The 19,269-nt window shown below is 39.3% G+C and overlaps 1 protein-coding gene across 1 annotated transcript in view; it reads right to left on the bottom strand.

The window, feature by feature from the left end:
• CHIC1 (cysteine rich hydrophobic domain 1) overlaps window positions 1-19,269 on the bottom strand; it is a 36,764-nt gene that overhangs the window by 6,203 nt on the left and 11,292 nt on the right. The window contains exons 2-3 of the mRNA XM_039487263.1: window positions 17,287-17,341; window positions 2,708-2,863 (exon numbers count right to left, since the gene is read on the bottom strand). Coding sequence (XP_039343197.1) covers window positions 2,708-2,863; window positions 17,287-17,341 — 211 coding nt within the window. The remainder of the gene's footprint in view (window positions 1-2,707; window positions 2,864-17,286; window positions 17,342-19,269) is intronic.

Raw genomic sequence — 19,269 nt, 5'->3', positions numbered from 1 at the left:
CGACCTAGGACTCTGAATGTATCATCCTGGTGCTCTGCACTGGCTTCCAAGTACAGAGTCCAATTCAAGGTCTATGGCCTGATATTCAAAATCCTCTAAGGGACTGGCCACATGTACCTAACAGATCACCTGTCTTGCAACCAGTTCAGACATGCCATGATGATTATGTTCCACCAAGGCAAGGGAACTCTTAACACATTGTAAGAGTCACAAGTACAGGAAACAGAACATACATAGGACCTGGATCTACAATATGGAACTAAAAAAATAAGTCACCTTTGAAATAGCCACTTGGAAGGCTAAATGGAAAATTCATTTCTTAAACTAATCAAACTATTTCACCAATAAGGTGAAAAGGAAAAAGAGACAGAGATCCTTAGATTTCAAGGGCACAAAGGTTGTGATCTAGTCTGACCCCTGCATAACACAAACCATAGAATTTCACCCAGTAATTCCTGTGTCAAACCCAATAACTGTGGTTGGGCTAGACCATCTCTTTTAGAAAGACATCCAGTCTTGATTTAAAGATTTCAAGTGGGGGAGAATTCACCCAGGGCCGGCTTTAGGGCAATTCCACCAATTCCCGGGTATCAGGCCCCGCGCCTAAGAGGGCCCGGCACCCTCCACTGAAGTGCCGCAGGAAACAGCGTCAACCGATTGAGCTGACACCGAATTGCCACTGCTAACTTCGGCGGCAGCTCAATTGCTGCCGCTGTCTTCAGCAGCATTTCGGCGGCAGCTCTTTCGAATGGGGCCCCACACGTCCTAAAGCCAGCCCTGAATCCACCATTTCCCTTGATAAGTTTTTCTAATGGTTTAACTACTCTCATTTTTTAAATTTGCATTTATTTCCAATTTGAGTTGGTCTAGCTTCAAACTCCAGCCACTGGATCTTGTTATGTCTTTGTCAGATTAGAGAACCTTTTACTATCAGACATCTCATCATGTGGGTATTTGTAGACAGTGATCAGATCACTTAACCCTGTCTTCAATAAACTAAACAGATTAATCTATAATCCTTCACTATAATGTTTTCCTGTCCTCAAATCATTTTTATAGCTCTTATCTGAATCCTCTCCACTTTTTCAAAATTTTCTAACTGTTTATACCTGAATGGAAACAATATTCCAGTTATGGTCTGATCAGTGCAGTATTATCTCCCTACTCCTACTCTATATACACCAGTTTATACCTTTGAGGATGACATTAACCCTTTTGGCTCCAGCATTGGGCTGGGAGCTTATGTTCATTTGGATGTTTGTCGCCATATCTAAATCCTTTTCAGAGTTACTGCTTTCCAGGAGGAAAAGTGATACAAGTGTTATTTCTATTTTAAATACTTGGGAAGCATTCAGATACATGTCTACACTACAGAGCATATGCTGGCATTAGGGTGACTAGATGTCCTGATTTTATAGGGACAGTCCCGTCCTGTTATTTGGGGCTCTTTCTTATATAGACTCCTATTACCCCCACCCCACGTCCCAGTTTTTCCACACTTGATGTCTGGTCACGCCCCAGCATGGTATGTATGCTGACAGAAGGAGCTATTCTGCTGGTGTAGGAATGCCACAATGTTAGCCATGCTGACAGAAACACTCTTATGTAAGCATAGCTGGGCCTACACTGGGTTTTTTTTTGTTGGCATAGCTATGTTGCAAGGGTGTGTAGTTTTTTTTGATGCCCCTGACTGACATAGCTATGACAGTATACGTTTTCGTGTAGACCAAGCCTAGGTTAGAGTGCTTGGAGATCCTTTCTGGGGACCAGTGAAGGAGGGAAACTGAGGCAGATGCAGCTGTCGTACTGCATCTTGCCATGGAAGGGCACTTAAGGAGGAGCCAACTGTAGGACAGCAGCCCAGTGGGTTAAAGCACTATGCTTTTCAACCCTGAGCTCAACCCTTATGAGGTCAAACATTAAATGCAAGGTCTCCTTATACACCCCAGCAAAGGTTTGTCCTCTATTACAAAAACCACATATTTTGGTTCTCTCTACTTAAGAAAGGCCCAAAAATCATAATGTAAGGGATGCTGCAGGGCAGAACTAGTATGATCTGGAAGAGGGGCAAAGGAAAATGCCTGCCTGCATTCTGCTTCACTCCAAGCAGTTCTATTATTGTTACTTGCATAAGCAAATAGAAGGAGCTGCCAAACCACTTCTCTCTGCATGTGGTGCAACCTGTAGGCTTTTTTTGGGTGGATTTTAGTGGACTTTCCTTTTCACACTTAGTTCACCAGAGATAGAAACAAAACTAGACAATGGGAGAAATGGCCCAATCTTTTGAACGTCTATAACATTAGCTTCAATTCACAATGATAAATCCTGATATGAAACTAGAAAAGTAACAAATAGATGGAGTATACTGTTTCTTCCTTTAATAAATTGTACAATGTACACAGGTTTACAAAGAGATTTCAGTCTATTTAAGACATTCTTTGGCTCATTAACTGCTACTCCGGCACAACTCATTGTTATTAACATAATTCAACATTGTTTACCTTATACATATATATTATTTGCTGTTACTATTAAAGATTAATAGCTAGCAGACATATCTCACCAGTTAACGGGAGATGTATGACGGCAACTGGGGATACAGAAAGAAGTTTCAGAATAAAGAAAGGCACCATTACTTAAAGGCTATTAAACATTAGCAGCTGTTGTCAATTTTTGGTCACAATGCAACTTTGAAATGTGCACTTACTCTTTTATTAAGACAGATAACAGGCCACAGGCTGCAACCCAGGGTGCAGCAGCAGCACAGACAGCCACAAAGCAGCCATTTTACATTGACAGGGAGATTCTTCTTTAAACACGCATTCACACGGCTGATACTAGTCTTAAATTCTTCTGGAGCAACCTACAACAGAAATGGTAAACTTTAACAGGAAGCCATTGCAGATGTGCTTTCTTATTCACTGGTTCCATGGATTACAACTTAAGTGACAGAGGTACAGTTATTAGGTGTGAAACAAAGCTATATAAATCCTCCAAAAACATTGCTAGTACAGCTAGTATGAAAGTTCACCTTCCTAAATCATACCTTGTATGCTTGAATTTTTTTTATGTAAAAATGATAACTGCAGTAAGTTAGAAGAGTTTCTTCCCATGTTCTCTTGCAACTGTTAATAAATCATTTGTGTTAACAACACAACCATCCCCTGTAAAACTAGATTAGGAACAGAGCCAAGCAACACATAAAATTGGTGACGTTGACAAAAAATTGTATGAAAAAGACATTTTGTTTTTCATGGAAGCAAAAGGTACTTTTGTATGTAAAAAGGTGCCATTTCACACACAAAACAAGTGTTCATCACTGTGTCTAATTTCTCCCTATCACAAGCTTATAACATGCATGTGAAGTTGCCCTCTCTTTGGAGCGAAAAGCTGTGCTTGCCAATAGAAATGAAAATATTTCTTCCAGGAACAAATTACTAATTGGTACCATCCCACATCTCTAATTATGGTATCCTGCTGAGGAGGTGTAACTAAGAAGGGAACAGGTGGGTTATAACTATTATGCTTTATATAGGAGTATAAAAGATGCCTAGGATCAGCAGCATGCTGAACAGTGATGTGAAGGTTTGAAGCATTAGATGTATTCCTTCCTATTTCAACTAATTTTATTGCTTGCTACGGTGTATAAGTCATACAACGAAGAGTGGCAGGTTCTTGAAGAGTGGCTGATGCTGAGATAAGTAAAAGTTACAAACATTGGCCAAGATTTTCCAGAGTGACTGGTGGTTCTGGATGCCTCAATCAGTGGGTGCTTAACTTGAAAGACTGTAAAGGGGGCTGATTTACAGAGAGTGGACACTCAGTGCTTTCTGAAAGTTAGGGTTCTTTAAAGTCTAAGTGACACACTCACTAACCAAGGCACCCCAAAATCACTAATCACTCTGGAAAGCCTTGGCCAAGGTCTTCATGACTGAAAGTTTACTAAGACCGTGATATACAGTGAAGTAAATTTACCCCCTTTCACTTACAGAAACCCCCATCCCGATTTATAAAACATCCCCCACATCCAATGAAATGATTAACTACGGCAAGTGTCACAAAGCAAGACTCATGATTATTCTGGTTAGAAAGCAGTGGAAGCACAAGAGTGTCTCCACCTTTTAAAGTCTCCATTAATAGCCAAAACAAGATTTGAACAAAGCAAATTTGTAAGGACAGACAACCCTAGATTCTATATCCCTACGGTTTGGTGGGAAATTATCTGAGACTGCAAAGTATCTTTTTCAAGATAAAACAATTTAAAGCAGCAAGACAAATAATGATTTTGATATTTCACCTGATAAATTTTAGTATGTTTTACTTTTTTTTCCTCAAAACAACAAACTTTTTTTTAAAGGACTATTGTTTGGGAGGAGAGGAGTGAATAAGAGGATGTTTACCAAAGTAAATTGTGTACTGCCTCTGCAGATTCACATTGCAAGACTGTATGCATGAGCTTCCCCAATGGCTGCATGCCCCTATTCCAGCATTTTAAACCCAAGGGTACAAAGGCCCACACGCATCCAACTGTTTCTCAGTTCCTTTTCTAACTACAGCTGAAACTTCAAAAGCCAATCCAGCCAGTTCTGAGGATTTAACAGGTTTTGCCCTGTCCAAGAAATAATCAACAGCCCTCTCAACAACCAAGGTGTACAGCAAAGATCAACACAGAAGATCTCATGGCTTTGAAAAACACTGACAAAAATATGATATCAACAAACGTGATAGTAAAAAGTAAATAATTTGGTATAGAATATTAAGACTATAATCAGCTGTGTGAAAATTAGTACAAGGAAGTTATGCCATTAAAGGCTGCCTTTCTTAAGATCTCTTGGCAAATGGCATAGCCTTCAGAAAGGAATCTTTATTAAAAGGCTGCAAGCAGGAGCAGAGCTAATGGAACTCAGAATATCTGGTGAGCCCAACCAGAATCACCTGGCCCTCTTAGCTAAACATTCTTGAGAACTTTTAGTAAGAAGATACATATGTGCATTCTCTTCTCCAATGTGACACAACATTTGAAACCATGCTGTGATCATGAATATCCTGGAATAATATATTGGCTACATTGTACTCAGATTCAGGATAAAGCAACTACCTCCAGGTGAAATTTGACAGAGAAGGAATTTGCTAAACTCTCTGAAAACCCTATGCGTTGATTTGACCATATGCTACTTATCTGCTAGGATGTTCTTTATTACTGCCAAAATGCAAGTTGAAGTCGGTACGCGTATGGATGCACTAGCATCACAAATGCACTGCTTGTTGATACAACACAGAAGACTGATGACCCTGCCTGTTCAAATAAACTGTGTATTGACAGGTGTTATCTGTGTGAATATCCATTGGCTTTGCTCTGATCAGAGGAATAAAAGCATGAAGCCCTCAGCCCCAACCAGTTACTGTTTATGTAAGTTCCTGCGATCTGATCATTGACAACACCTGTTAGAAGTCCACAAGTCTTCTTACAGGAGACAAACTAGTACCTTCCAAGAACTCAGAAAAGTTCTTAAGTGTCAGAACCTGAGTGGCATTAAGACCAAATTTCCCCAATTTCACTCAACTTCAGCATTGGGCAGAGAACAAGTGATCTTTAGAAAATTAATCATGCCCCAACAAGATGACTCTTAGAAGCCAAATGTCTAATATGGAAACAACTTCAGGCTCTGCTGACAAAGGTTGGCGACCACAATTACCGGATACAAGCCACTCTGTAGCTTGCAATTTCACTCACTGAGATAATCTCCCCCATTGAACCTGAGGTGCTTCCTATGTTTGTTTTATCAAGATGTGGGAGCATGAGTCCTGGCAATCTTTTCCATTTAAAGTAGGACTTATATGGCTCACAGATGTAGTGAGACTTTGCCACCAGCACATGAGATATTAATATATCCTGTAATGGTTTACTATGAGAAGGACTGGGGATCAGGATTTGGCCTGAACTCAAACTGAAAAGCTTATATCCATTCAAGAACTCCAGAACCCAGCAACCTGGAAAGATACCTGATATTCTGCAATGCCTGTGAACATCTTAAAAATTAAAATGAGTTCTAGACCTTCTGGCAAAACTGCTGTTTCACTGGAAGTGCAGAAGAAGCTGATGGACCAAGATGGATGATTGTTTCTGCAGTGACCAAAAAAAAAAAAAAAAATCTCCTGTAGCCTTGAGTGATGTGATGAAGAACTATGCTGGACCCAGAAACCTCTTTAAAAAAAATAAATAAAAAAGCAGCTTCTGTTGTTTCCCAGCCTCAGTCTTCTAACTATTAATCTGATTGCAGAATTACAAAGCCAGCCATGATATGGACTACAGTGGTCATAACCAGGGACCTAGCTGCAGGGTCTGAAATGTCATTGTAGAAAGGGGTGACCAACCTGAGCCTGAGAAGGACCCAGAATTTACCAACATACATTGCCAAAGAGCCACCGTAATTTGTCAGCAGCCCCCCCCATCAGCTCCCCCCCAACTCCCAGGACCTCCCATCGTCAGCCCCACCGATCAGTGCTTCCCTCTCCCTTCCCGCACCTCCCGATCAGCTCTTTTGTGGCATCTAGGAGACTCTGCGGGGGAAGGGGAGAGGAGCGAGGGCATGGCAGGCTCGGGAGAGGGTGGGAAGAGGTGGAGTGGGGGGAGGGCCTGTGGCAGAGCCAGGGTTTGAGCAGTGAGCACCCCCCGGCACATTGGAAAGTTGACACCTGTAGCTCCAGCCCCGGAGTTGGTGCCTATACAAGGAGCCGCATATTAACTTCTGAAGAGCCGCATGTGGCTCCAGAGCCACAGGTTGGCCACCCCTGTTGTAGGCCATCAATGAATAAGTTTTGCAAATTTCTGAACTACTTCAGTGAAGGAGATCTTTCATAATTAGAACCAATCTTCAGCAAAGTCTATCCCAGACCAAGAGGACCAATGATCATTACTGGATATCTGTTTTCACCTATGCTTTCTGCTATTTTTAGAATCTGAAACGTGGATTTGGGGAATGCCTCAAACTCTTAGAGTACCTGGCTGTTCTACTCATAGGCAAATCATCTTTTTGCATCCAGGTTCAGACCCTGAAGAGCCTTCCAAAATCCAATAACTAGATCCTTCTCCAACAGATATGAGGACTTCATGGGCAAAGACCCAGAAGAACCTTCTGGCATCATGCAACAATTCTGAGAGACCTCTTGCCGGAGTGTTCTTAAGTGCCTGAGTCCCCATGGCTTCCTCCATGTCAGGGCATGGAGTCCTGAACTACAATCTCTTTTTTGACCTGAAAACAAAATCTAAACAGAGTCCACACAAAATCTATGAACTTACTACTAGATAAATACTTTATGAACTAAAATACTCAATTAAGTCCAGTCCCAATGCAAGCAGAGGGTAGGGTTCTGTCCACTTAGGCCAATGGAAAGAGGTAATGATGTATAATTGCGTGTGTGTGTGGAAGAGCTTATACCCTTGATTTTAGAATGCTGTGACAGAGGCATACAAATACTCCCGCAAAAGCTGCTTTGAAATGAGTCCAACTGCTGAATGGCAGGACCTGTGATCTCATAATGGGATCTGTGGGGGCAAAGTCATGGAGAATATAACACGAACATATTATTTTAACAGGACCTTTGCTGAACACACACATACTCCACATGTGCTCTTAAATTTGATACTGAATAAGGTAAAAAGTCTTCTGAAATATATCTGGTTATCACTTAGAGATTAGAACTTTTATGTTTTATATATGCAACTTCAAAAAATATATAACAATTTGCAACACTGGTCACGGTAATTGATTAGCAGCAAAGAATCCTGTGGCACCTTATAGACTAACAGACGTTTTGCAGCATGAGCTTTCATGGGTGAATACGAAGAAGGCTTGCATCCGAAGAAGTGGGTATTCACCCACGAAAGCTCATGCTGCAAAACGTCTGTTAGTCTATAAGGTGCCACAGAATTCTTTGCTGCTTCTACAGAATCAGACTAACACGGCTACCCCTCTGATACTTGACACCGGGTAATTGATTAATCTGTTTTGATATTTAAAAAGGAAGCTTTTATTTTTCCCATTGTATTGACTATCAAAACATTTTCCTATTAGTAGGTTTTAATATGATGAGATTTAATTCTACAGATATTCTTTTAATGGCAACCACTGGAACAGCTGACAGGTTTCAGAGTAGCAGCTGTGTTAGTCTGTATCTGCAAAAAGAACAGGAGTACTTGTGGCACCTTAGAGACTAACAAATTTATTTGAGCATAAGCTTTCGTGGGCTACAGCTCACTTCATCGGATGCTGAGTAAATTCTAGAATCGTTACAATCAAAGACAACTGATATTATTGTCAATTTACTTTAACAGAAATCATTGCTACCATAGCAAGAACTTTTCAGAAGTGTACAGTAAATGGATTGTTATGAGGTTACAAATCTTTGTTTAGCATTAAGGCAAAAATCCCATCTCCCGCAGCAATACCATCCATCCTGACTGGCGAGAAAGATTATGGGGTTTATTTCCTGGCCACTAGCAACTCTCAGAGCAAGAATCAGGCTTTCCCCCAGAGGTGGGCAAACTATGGCCCACAGGCCACATCCAGCTTGTGCGACCCTCCTGCCCGGCCCCTGAGCTCCTGACCTGGGAGGATAGGGGGCGGGGCGGTCAGAGGGTGGGGAACAGGGGGACTGAATGGGGGCAGAGATCCCATGGGGGGGCAGTCAGGAAGGAGAGGAGGGGTTGGATGGGGGGCAGGGGGCAGTCAGGGGACAGGGAGAAGGGGTGGTAGGATGGGGCAGGAGTTCCAGGGGGGCAGTCAGGAATGAGAGGAGGGGTTGGATTGGGTGGCAGGGGGTGGTCAGGGGTTCCAGGGGCAGTCAGGGGACAGGGAGGGGTGGATGGGGCAGGAGTCCCAGGGGGACCGTCAGGGGGTGAGAAGCAGGGTGGGGGCCAGGCCATGCCTAGCTGTTTGGGGAGGCACAGCCTCCCCTAACCAGCCCTCCATACAATTTCAGAAACCCAATGTGGCCCTCAGGCCAAAAAGTTTGCCCGCCCCTGCTTTACACAGAGCACGAGCAATCCCTACACAACATCAACCAAATCTTGCTATATTCCATCCCCCAATTTCTGTACATCAGAAATGCATCAGTTTCACTGCCACCTTTGTTCTTCCACATCTGCAGAGGAGGGGGCAGGAAATGTTGAAGATAGGATCCTGCTACCTCCTAAGAGCCAAGAGCATAGAAAAGACTGCAGGAGTGGGTGCCAAAAAACCACAACAGCTGTTTCCTGACCATTTGGATCACTGATCATTAAAATCAGTGGTGATCTGGGTTTGCACATAAGCCAGGCTTGCTGCCAGTTAACAAAAGAACATTAATCAGGGTGGTCCTTTTTGGTAGCATGAATGAATAACTATGCAGTGAATATTTTAGAAGAGTATTTACTTTTTTGGGCTAAGGAAACAAGCTTGCATTCTCTGACAAATGGGCAAGTTCAAATACAGTGTATACTTTATAATTTTTAAAAAACAAATTATTAAATTAATTCTTTTCATGAGCACAAATGGAACAATTCCAATTGATAGTGACTGAAATATCAAAATTTAAAATACTTTTTTTAATTTGTTTATCATCACAGCTATTTGTGGATGGGTTTATGTTAATTTAAAAATTAAGGAACATGGCACACAAAATAATCAACCAAGGGAAGTGGGGAAAGCCCAGGAATCCCCTCTCCCCCGACTTGGAATTTTTTTTTAAAGAAAAATGGAAAAAGAATAATATACAGTGTAAGAAAAAAATTCTACAATAGCAGGAGGGTGGAGCAGAAGATTTAATGGGTTTTCTCCCCATCTTTAACTTTTGTGAGACTTATGAAAAATGGATATAATTCCATAACAACACTTCATCTGTACTCTTAATGCAAATTTTGTATTAAAACAAACAAACCTTGCTAGACTGCTACATAGCCCAGTAACACACAACTTTTGCAGTTACAGATGGTGGATGCTTATTCTCCAGGCATGTTGGGGTTGAGTGTATTAATGAGTCTGTGGTGTTAACTTTTAAGGACATTAACTGAAATTAATGTCTTAAATTATGGTTCTGTTCTAAAGTGTGACTCTACACAAATGGCACTTTTCATTCAAGAGAAGTTAAGCATGTGTGCTTTCAGAGTCATATATGTTTACTTTAAATGACAAAAATAAATGACTACGTTTTGCTCCTGCTAGCACTGCGTTGCCAACCTTGCTAAAGGAGTGGGAACTGGATTCTAGTCTCTCTTTTACATCATGTACAGTTTTGCACACCAAGTTTCAACAAGTTACATCATCTGGCACAAACTTACAGAAGGCAATGGAGTTACATAGATGTCTCTAGTATGTAAGTCTTTTTACCACAGTTTTAGAAATCAAGCAGTGAGAAATAGGTCTGTGAATCAGAGATACTTTTCTCCATTAGAAACTTAAATTTTGGTACTCGATACCTAGGTGATTCACCTTGGGGTAGACAGAAATAATATAATTCTGTTCGTGTCAGTTTACAATCAATTTACAGCTCAGCAACCTTTGTCTCAAACTAAAGAACAAATGCTTTTCAACAGATAAAAACTGAGTTTTAAATCCATCTATTTTATAAGCATTCATACCATGTTCATTTGTACATATAGGTACTGTAGGAGTTTATTTAAAAAGTTACTGCACATTTGCTATCACATTCTTTTGTAATCCGATAAAGATGTAGCATTTTTCACATCAAGAAATTAATAATGTGCTGTATTTTTTACGAAATACATAATATTGTGCCAATTTAGCAATACAATGCCTTCCAGAACACAAATTCTAAGTGGACCATATCCATTTTGTTGCCACATTGAATCTGTAGCTTTCCTCCATTTGATTCTGAAGCTTTGAGAGATTAATTTAGAAGTGTTGTATTGGAAAGATTTTAGTTAATTGTCAATACATAATTCACAGCATGCTTAAACTCTGCATTTGAATAATTTTGGAAAAATCGCTTGGAGGGTTTCTGTCTGGATCTTGAAAAGAAAGATAAGTACACTGCTTCTGGCTGTGCAGTCCACATTGTAAAGAGAGATTAGTTCCTTTTAGGCCTTTAAAAACACATAAAAGAAGGGGGATCGTAATATTTTACAACAGGATGCAAGAGAATCTGCAAACAGAGGAAGAGAGCAAGCAAAGCCCAGCAGGCCTGATCTGCCTCCTTCAATCATCATGATCACAAACGCTATCCATCACATGTCGTGTTGGATCACAATACTAAGGGTACGTTTTATGGCTTACACTTCCCTGCATTGCACACTAATCTCTGTATAGGACCCCTTATTGTTTTAAGATCAGGGCAGGAAGCTCCACTTTCTTCTTTAAGGTTCACTGGCTCTGTCATTTTCTTGTCACCTGGAGCAGTGTGCTGTTGTGTCATATATCATGAATAGTACTTTTCCAGTTTGGTTTAGCCTTTGTGATAATGAAGGAATCTCCTCTTTCCTAAACCTATAGGACTATAAGTTATTTTGCATACAAGATTAAAGACAAGTCTTAGTTTAAATAGCATTCTAAACAAACTATTTAAAATGGACCCAACATACCTATAAAATATACATATAGAATTTGGCCACCAAAAACCCGTCAAGCTAGATTTACAATAATGAAGTTATACAATCTGTATTTTAGATATTAGACCCTTGTTCATCTCTTAAAAACTGTAAAGAATCAAAAACATGCAACATTGACAGTTTGAAGACCCAGTTCTACCTAGGTAGATGTGTTAAGGTTAGTATTGATTTATCTTGAAAGTTGAGAAGCTGACTAGATTATTAGGCCCATTTTTGACCCACCTGAAACTTTGCCCCCATATATCTGTTTTCAGAGTCCATATAACCTCCACTACACATGTGCCCATTTCCCAAAAAAAGAGAGCAATGTTTCAGTGTGTTTTTCAGTTACCATTTTATGTTAGCTTATTTTCTCTGCATCTTAGCACTCAAGAACTCTACAATGAATAACCAGTACCTGTAAACAATGGGGGAATATTTCAGTTACGAAACAGATTAGTGTTGTAATAACAAGAATACCTAGCACTTCAATAGCATTTGTCTATAAATCTCAAAACCACTTCAAAGTTTAAGTATTACTATCTTCATGTTACAGAGGGGGAAACTGAGACTTACACAGGTTAAGCGAATTTCCCAGAGTCACAACGTGAGCCAGTATCATAATTCCAAAGTGTTAATATTTTTTGGGAGACAGTTACCTAGACAGCATCTTTTTAAAAATTAGACCTTTATTGTTACTTTAAGGATTTACCTTTGGGTTTTCCTCCAGTAATATTTATTATAAAAGAAAACACAGCCCACATCTAATGGCTTAACTAATGCATCCAAGCTGCTGAACTGGATAATATAAACTCACAGATCTATTAAATTGTTATGCCTTTGTTCTAAATAAAATACTACTTTATTTTATTGCATTGTGCATTATTCTTAACAAAGAATCTTATACATCTTAACAACAGAATGGTTGACTAAAGAAGGGACTATGCTATGTATAACATAGACTTTCAGAGCGCAATCATTCCGATGCTTTTTACGGTACATTTATTTTTAAAATAAATGTAACAACTGACTGCAAAATTCACCCTTGTGAACTTTGGGTGCCACTGAAAATACATATATACTGAAATTAAACAGACATGTTTTGGTTTTTTTTTAAAATAGATCAACAAATGGCCAGGACTGGCATGTTTGCTTCTTGCATTCACCTGAGCACAAGATTCTTCCTCAAAACCAAAGATGATAGTAAACTGGCAGTTAGCAAGAGAAATTATTTGCTTTTTATTAGGGTTATCGATTAATTGCAGTAAACTCACGTGATTAACTCAAAAAAATTAATCGTGATTCACTGTTAAACAATAGAATACCAATTGAAATTTATTAAATATTTTTGGGTGTTTTTCTACATTTTCAAATATATTGATTTCAATTAAAACACAGAATACAAAGTGTACAGTTCTCACTTTATATTATTTTTTATTACAAATATTTGCACTGTAAAAATGATAAACAAAAGAAATAACATTTTTCAATTCACCTCATAGAAGTACCATAGTGCAATCTGTTTATCGTGAAAGTGCAACTTACAAATCTAGATTTTTTTTGTTATATAATTGCATTAAAAAACAAAACAATGTAAAACTTTAGAGCCTACAAGTCCACTCAGTCCTACTTCTTGTTCAGACAATTACTAGGAGAAATAAGTTTGTTTATATTTATGGGAGATAATGCTGTCCGCTTCTTATTTACAATGTTACCTGAAAGTGAGAACAGGCATTCGCATGGCACTTTTGTAGCTGGCATTGCAGGGTATTTACATGCCAGATATGCTAAACATTCATATGCTTCTTCATGCTCCCGACACCATTCCAGAGGACATGCTTCCATGCTGATGACGCTCGTTAAAAAAAATAATGCATTAATTAAATTTATGACTGAACTGCTTTGGGAAGACTGGTATGTCTCCTGTTCTGTTTTACCTGCATTCTGCCATATATTCCATGTTATAGCAGTCTCAAATGATGACCCAGCACATGTTGTTCATTTTAAGAACACTTTCACTGCAGATTTGACAAAATACCAATGTGAAATTTCTAAAGATAGCTACAGCACTTGACTCAAGTTTAAGAAGCTGAAGTGCCTTTCAAAATCTAAGAGATACCAAGTATGGAGCATGCTTCCAAAAGTCTTAAAAGTGCAACACTCTGATGTGAAAACTACAGAACCCGAACCACCAAAAAGGAAAATCAACCTTCTGCTGGTGGCATCTGACTCAGATGATGAAAATGAACATGCATTGGTCCACACTGCTTTGGATCATTATCTAGCAGAACCCGTCATCAGCATGGATGCATGTCCTCTGGAATATGGTTGAAACATGAAGGGACATGTGAATCTTTAGTGTATCTGGCACATAAATATCTTGCGACGCTGGCTATAACAGTGCCATACGAATGCCCGTTCTCACTTTCAAATGACATTGTAAACAAGAAGTGGGCAGCATTATCTTCTGCAAATGTAAACAAACTTGTTTGTCTGAGCAATTGGCTGAACACAAAGTAGGACTGAATGGACTTTCTAGGCTCTGAAGTTTTACATTGTTTTATTTTTGAATGCAGCTGTTTTTTCTACATAATTCTAAATTTGTAAGTTAAACTTTCATGATAAAGAGATTGCACTACAGTACTTGCCTTACGTGAATGAAAAAATACTATTTCTTTTGTTTTTTACAATGCAAATATTTGTAATAAAAAATAAATATAAAGTGAGCACTGTACACTTTGTGTATTCTGTGTTGTAACTGAAATCAATATATTTGAAAATGCAGAAAACATCCAAAATATTTAAATAAATGGCATTCTATTAACAGTGCGATTAATCGCATGATTAATTGCGATTAATTTTTTTAATCACTTGACAGCCCTACTTTTTATCCCGCAGGAGACTGTTTATTTCAAGATTTCTATAATTGAGAACAGCTCCTCAAATTGGTATGGGAAAAAGGTAAAAACACAGATTCTGATTTCTGAAAACAAAAAATATACAGTAGAACCTCAGAGTTACAAACACCAGTTATCAACTGACCAGTCAACCACACACCTGAACTGGAAGTACACAATCAGGCAGCAGCAGAGACCAAAAAAAAAAAAAAAAAGGCAAATACAGTACTGTGTTAAATGTAAAAAAACCCTAAATACTACTAAAAAATATAAAGGGAATGTTTAATTTTGTTTTGATAAGGTAAGGAAACTTTCTGTGTTTGTTTCATTTAAATTAAGATGGTTAAAAAGCACCATTTTTTCCTGCATAGTAAAATTTCAAAGTCAACGTTCAGTTGTAAACTTTTGAAAGAACAACCATAATGTTTTTTTCAGAGATACAGATATTTCAGAGTTACAAACAACCTCCATTCCCGAGGTGTTCGTAACTCTGAGGTTCTACTGTATCCTGCACCCAGTTATATCAGATATGATTTATTATTTACAACATTATATGAAAGCCCTCAACAAGTAAGAATGAAAGGGGGATATAAGAAACCAGTCAACTTCTATTTTTTCCCTCTGAACCTAAAGAAGAGAAAAGCCAGTTGACCTGTAATGAAAATGTTTGCTATCGAACCTGGAGAATGCTCATAAACCAGTTAACGCTGAAAACACCATTAAGAGGAAAATGAGAGAGACACTGACATTTTCATTAAAGTTTTATTTAAACTAGCATTTGTTAATTTCAATATTGAATTATGCTATAACAATTATTCATGACATTTTCTGTAGTGGTAGCTTCATTTATAGAAAAATATGCTTATTTGAAACATCTGTTGAATTTTCACATTCTTTTCAAATCGAGTTTAGTTTGTTGCTTTACATCAAGGAATTATTTCTGAAAGTTTAACTTAAGGCCCAGGAGAATACAACATGTAACATGGCAAAAACCCCTTTAGTGATACTGGGTCTGATTCAAAACCCAATGAAGTCAATGAGATCCTTTCCCCAGGGGCGGCTCTAGGCACCAGCGGGCCAAGCGCCCGCTTGGGGCGGCATCCTGGGGAGGGCGGCATTTGGCCCCGGTGGAGCTCCCGCCGGCATGCCTGCGGCAGGTCCACCGGAGCCCGGGACGAGCGGACCTGCCGCAGTCATGCCTGCGGCGGGTCCCGTCTTCCCGCGGCTCCGGTTGAGCTCCCGCAGGCCTGACTGCGGCCGGTCCGCGCGTCCCCGCCCGCAGGCATGCCGGCGGGAGCTCCACCGGAGCCAAATGCCGCCCTCCCCAGGATGCCGGAGCCGCGGGAAGAGGGGACCCGCCGCGGGACTGGGGAAGGGCGGCGCAGCGCTCCGCGCTGCTTGGGGCAGCCTACTTTGTAGAGCCGCCCCTGCCTTTCCCTAATCTGGGATTAGGCCTGGATTTACCAGGTTGCCTTCTGACACCTTGAAAATCCAAATGGCAACCTGCCTGTTCACCATTTAATTCAACTGTTGTCAAATAATATGTGGGACAGAGACGCAGTATTTTCATAATCATCATGTTCCAGGAGGAGAAACAGGTGGAGTTGTCAGAACCAGACAGAGGATGCCATCCAAATGCATGTATATACAATGTTAATATGACTCAATAGCAAGTGCAAAGGCAGTAGGAGACCTTAGCTACATGCTTTGTCATTAGGGAGAGTAACAAGAGCTGAACCTTCCGCCCCCAGATTCTGAAAGGGAATAGTACAGTATGGGGTGAAACAAAGGGAAAAGTTAGAGTAATGTAACTGAATTTAAAGGTATGAATGACATGAAAAAAGTCAAAGTCAGAATAAAGCAGCACAAATCTGAAACAGAGGTAATGTATGAACAAGGAAAGGTTTTAAAGCAAGAACCAAGAATCTGGTCACAACATTTCATTAATAGATGACTATCAGTTTAAAAAGGGGATTTCTGCTAACCTCTGTCAGTCAAGATACAGGATACTATGAAAAGTGGGAGAATTTCCTCCAAAAACGTGGTGAGCCAACTGTACTTTTTCTTCTGCAAAATATCATCTCTACAAATGACCAAATAACTATAAGAACATAAGAATGGCCGTACCGGGTCAGACCAAAGGTCCATCTAGCCCAGTATCTGTCTACCGACAGTGGCCAATGCCAGGTGCCCCAGAGGGAGTGAACCTAACAGGCAATGATCAAGTGATCATCACATCATCATGTGCTTAGCAAATCGATCAAACTTTTTTTCATTTACAGGCTTACACCGGAGGCCAGACGGTCTATGGAGAAATGGAATTCTACCCCCCACCCAAAAAAAGTGTTAAAGTGAATTCAGTGCTTGAGAGAGAAACCAGATTGAAAGGCACTGAAGTCTTTTATTTGATCCATACAACTGGTAGCACAGGCTTCTGGATCCATAAACCCAGGGTGTGGCATTGTCATGTTTTGAAGAGACTGCCTATAGAGGAGCAAAGATACTGTAGGTGATGTCAGACTCCCTTGGTCTTTCTTTGCTCAGACTGCCAATGACTGCAATTGTGGTGAGTAGTTTTTATGATGTGGACATATGCATTAGGAACTGGGCAGCAACTGCCAAATTGGTTCATGTAGGACAGAGTGGTAGACAGTAACAACCTCCTGTCACTACTGACCTGGAAGGGATTTGGCTTAGACTTATTCTACCTGAATTCAAGAATAATGCTTCTAGACATTTGTAATGCACAAACTATTGGATTAAATGTCTTTTGAATTTAAAATTTCAATGCAAACTCAGACTTACCTTTCCTGTCAGGACAGAGGGAAATTCTGTGTCAAACTTGTTGCTCAAGCCAAACCTTGAAGACAAAAGAGACAAACAAAATATATTCCATCCAACTTATTTTATGTTTCCCTTTTTAAAATATAAGTTATGCAACACTTGATTTGGTGTTTAAGTAAAAAAAAGAATGAGTAGAATGTTTTCCCATATTTTTGTTTGTACTATTAACATATTATGCAAGTTTTCATAAATTTAAAGCGGTTTTACTCCTAAAATGCTTTTACAGAAAAAAAAATTATGACTAGAAGTGTAGCTTGTTGCCTTCTTGAAGCAAGTAATTTTTAAACAGATGGCCAGGCAAAGAATTCTCAGAAAACAGCAGTAACTCAAATTTAAATCTGAGATTCTTCAAAAAATACTATTAATATTAGACTCCAATTCCAATTTGAAGAGGTCCAATTAATCGTTTTATACAAGTTATTAGTTTGTGCTTGTTCATGTCACAAATTCACATACAGCCGATATATCTAGCAATAAATAAATAATAAACTAGTTTGTCTTCCGTATACAAACCCTGTAGCTTAATGTTTAAGAACAGTTATATTAAGTTGAAGCAAATTCACACATGCAATACCTATGAAAACTCATGCATACCATAGATTTTAAGAAATATGAATTTTAAGCAAAATAAATTTTACATTAATCAACAATAATGGCTGAATTTCTATCAGCAAAGTAGTTGTGTAAAATTTACACATTGCTCAGCAATAGGCAGTGAAACCTAAAGGGAGCCAGGTATCTTGCAAAGCTTAGTAGCTCTGCAACGGAACTGGAAATAGGAGTAGCTCCTGATCCTATACAAACTCAAAATTTTAATCAGTTTAATAAGTAAACTGGTTTGTAGATTGCCAGGTTCATGCTTAAACATGTCACTTGGTGAGGTATAAGCGGCTTTCTTTTTACAAGTATAAAGCTAAGAAGTTAAATAGGTTCAGAGGCTAATCCTGCCACTCAACAGGCACCCTGTGGCTTTGTTATGATTGCTGGGTCCCTGAGATACTTCACTTCCTTCTCCTATGAAGCTCTATCCTTCACAGTTCTACAGGGTACTGCGATATACATGGCCTCACTGAGCTACAAACTTTTATACTTGAAGAAACAAAGCTGTTTACTGTGCACTGAGTTTAGTGCTTCACTACAAACCCTCCTAAACTATCTTACGTGGTTACTTCCAACCTTTCCTTTTAATCATAATATTCCTTTGATGTGTTTTGTACAGTTATATTTCTTGTAGCAATCTTTGTTAAGTTTTTTTGGGGACGGGGAGAATATGTATAACAAGCCTCCAAAAACAAAGACTAAGATAAATCACAAGTTCTCTCCCCTCAAAGTTACATCAGTCATCTATGCAAATGCCAATATTGCTGACCACCACACATGTCCACTACCATTCTGCATACCGTAACACCACAGACAAACTTGACAATTTAACACAGTGATACTCAGAATGAGGCCTGTGAGCTGCAAGTGGCTCTTCATTGTGTGTCTCGTGCGGCTCTTTGCAGTACATGTTACTGAAACACTGTGTGATTTAATTATTAACCACTCTAAGTTAACAACCAGTCAGGATGCTTTTACTATATTATTAACCAATTAAGTTAGGCTGTGAGAATTATTTAAATAATCAATTCACATTACTGTGACTCTTGGGTAATGTTGATCGCTAATTTGGCTCCTGAACCGCTCAGGTCTTAGTATCACTGATTCAACACACGAAATCAGCAGGGTAGATTAGTGCGTAATTAACTCTAACAAAAGTGAAGCATAACAAAGAACACTGGTGCAGTCTTAAAAAAACTCTGTAACTAAGCCCATTACAATGTTTGTCAACAGTACTAGTGAAGTCTTATAAAGCATTCAAATAGCTAATTTAATAGTCAGAGCCAGTACCTGCATAAAATTTGCAATAAAAAAGATCAGATATACATAAATGTATATCTGAGG

The sequence above is a fragment of the Mauremys reevesii genome, linkage group 9 (genome assembly GCF_016161935.1).
Source record: "Mauremys reevesii isolate NIE-2019 linkage group 9, ASM1616193v1, whole genome shotgun sequence".
Lineage (NCBI taxonomy): Eukaryota > Metazoa > Chordata > Testudines > Geoemydidae > Mauremys > Mauremys reevesii.
The sequence above is the reverse complement of the archived record's forward strand: the minus strand, read 5'-3'. Positions and strand labels throughout refer to the sequence as shown.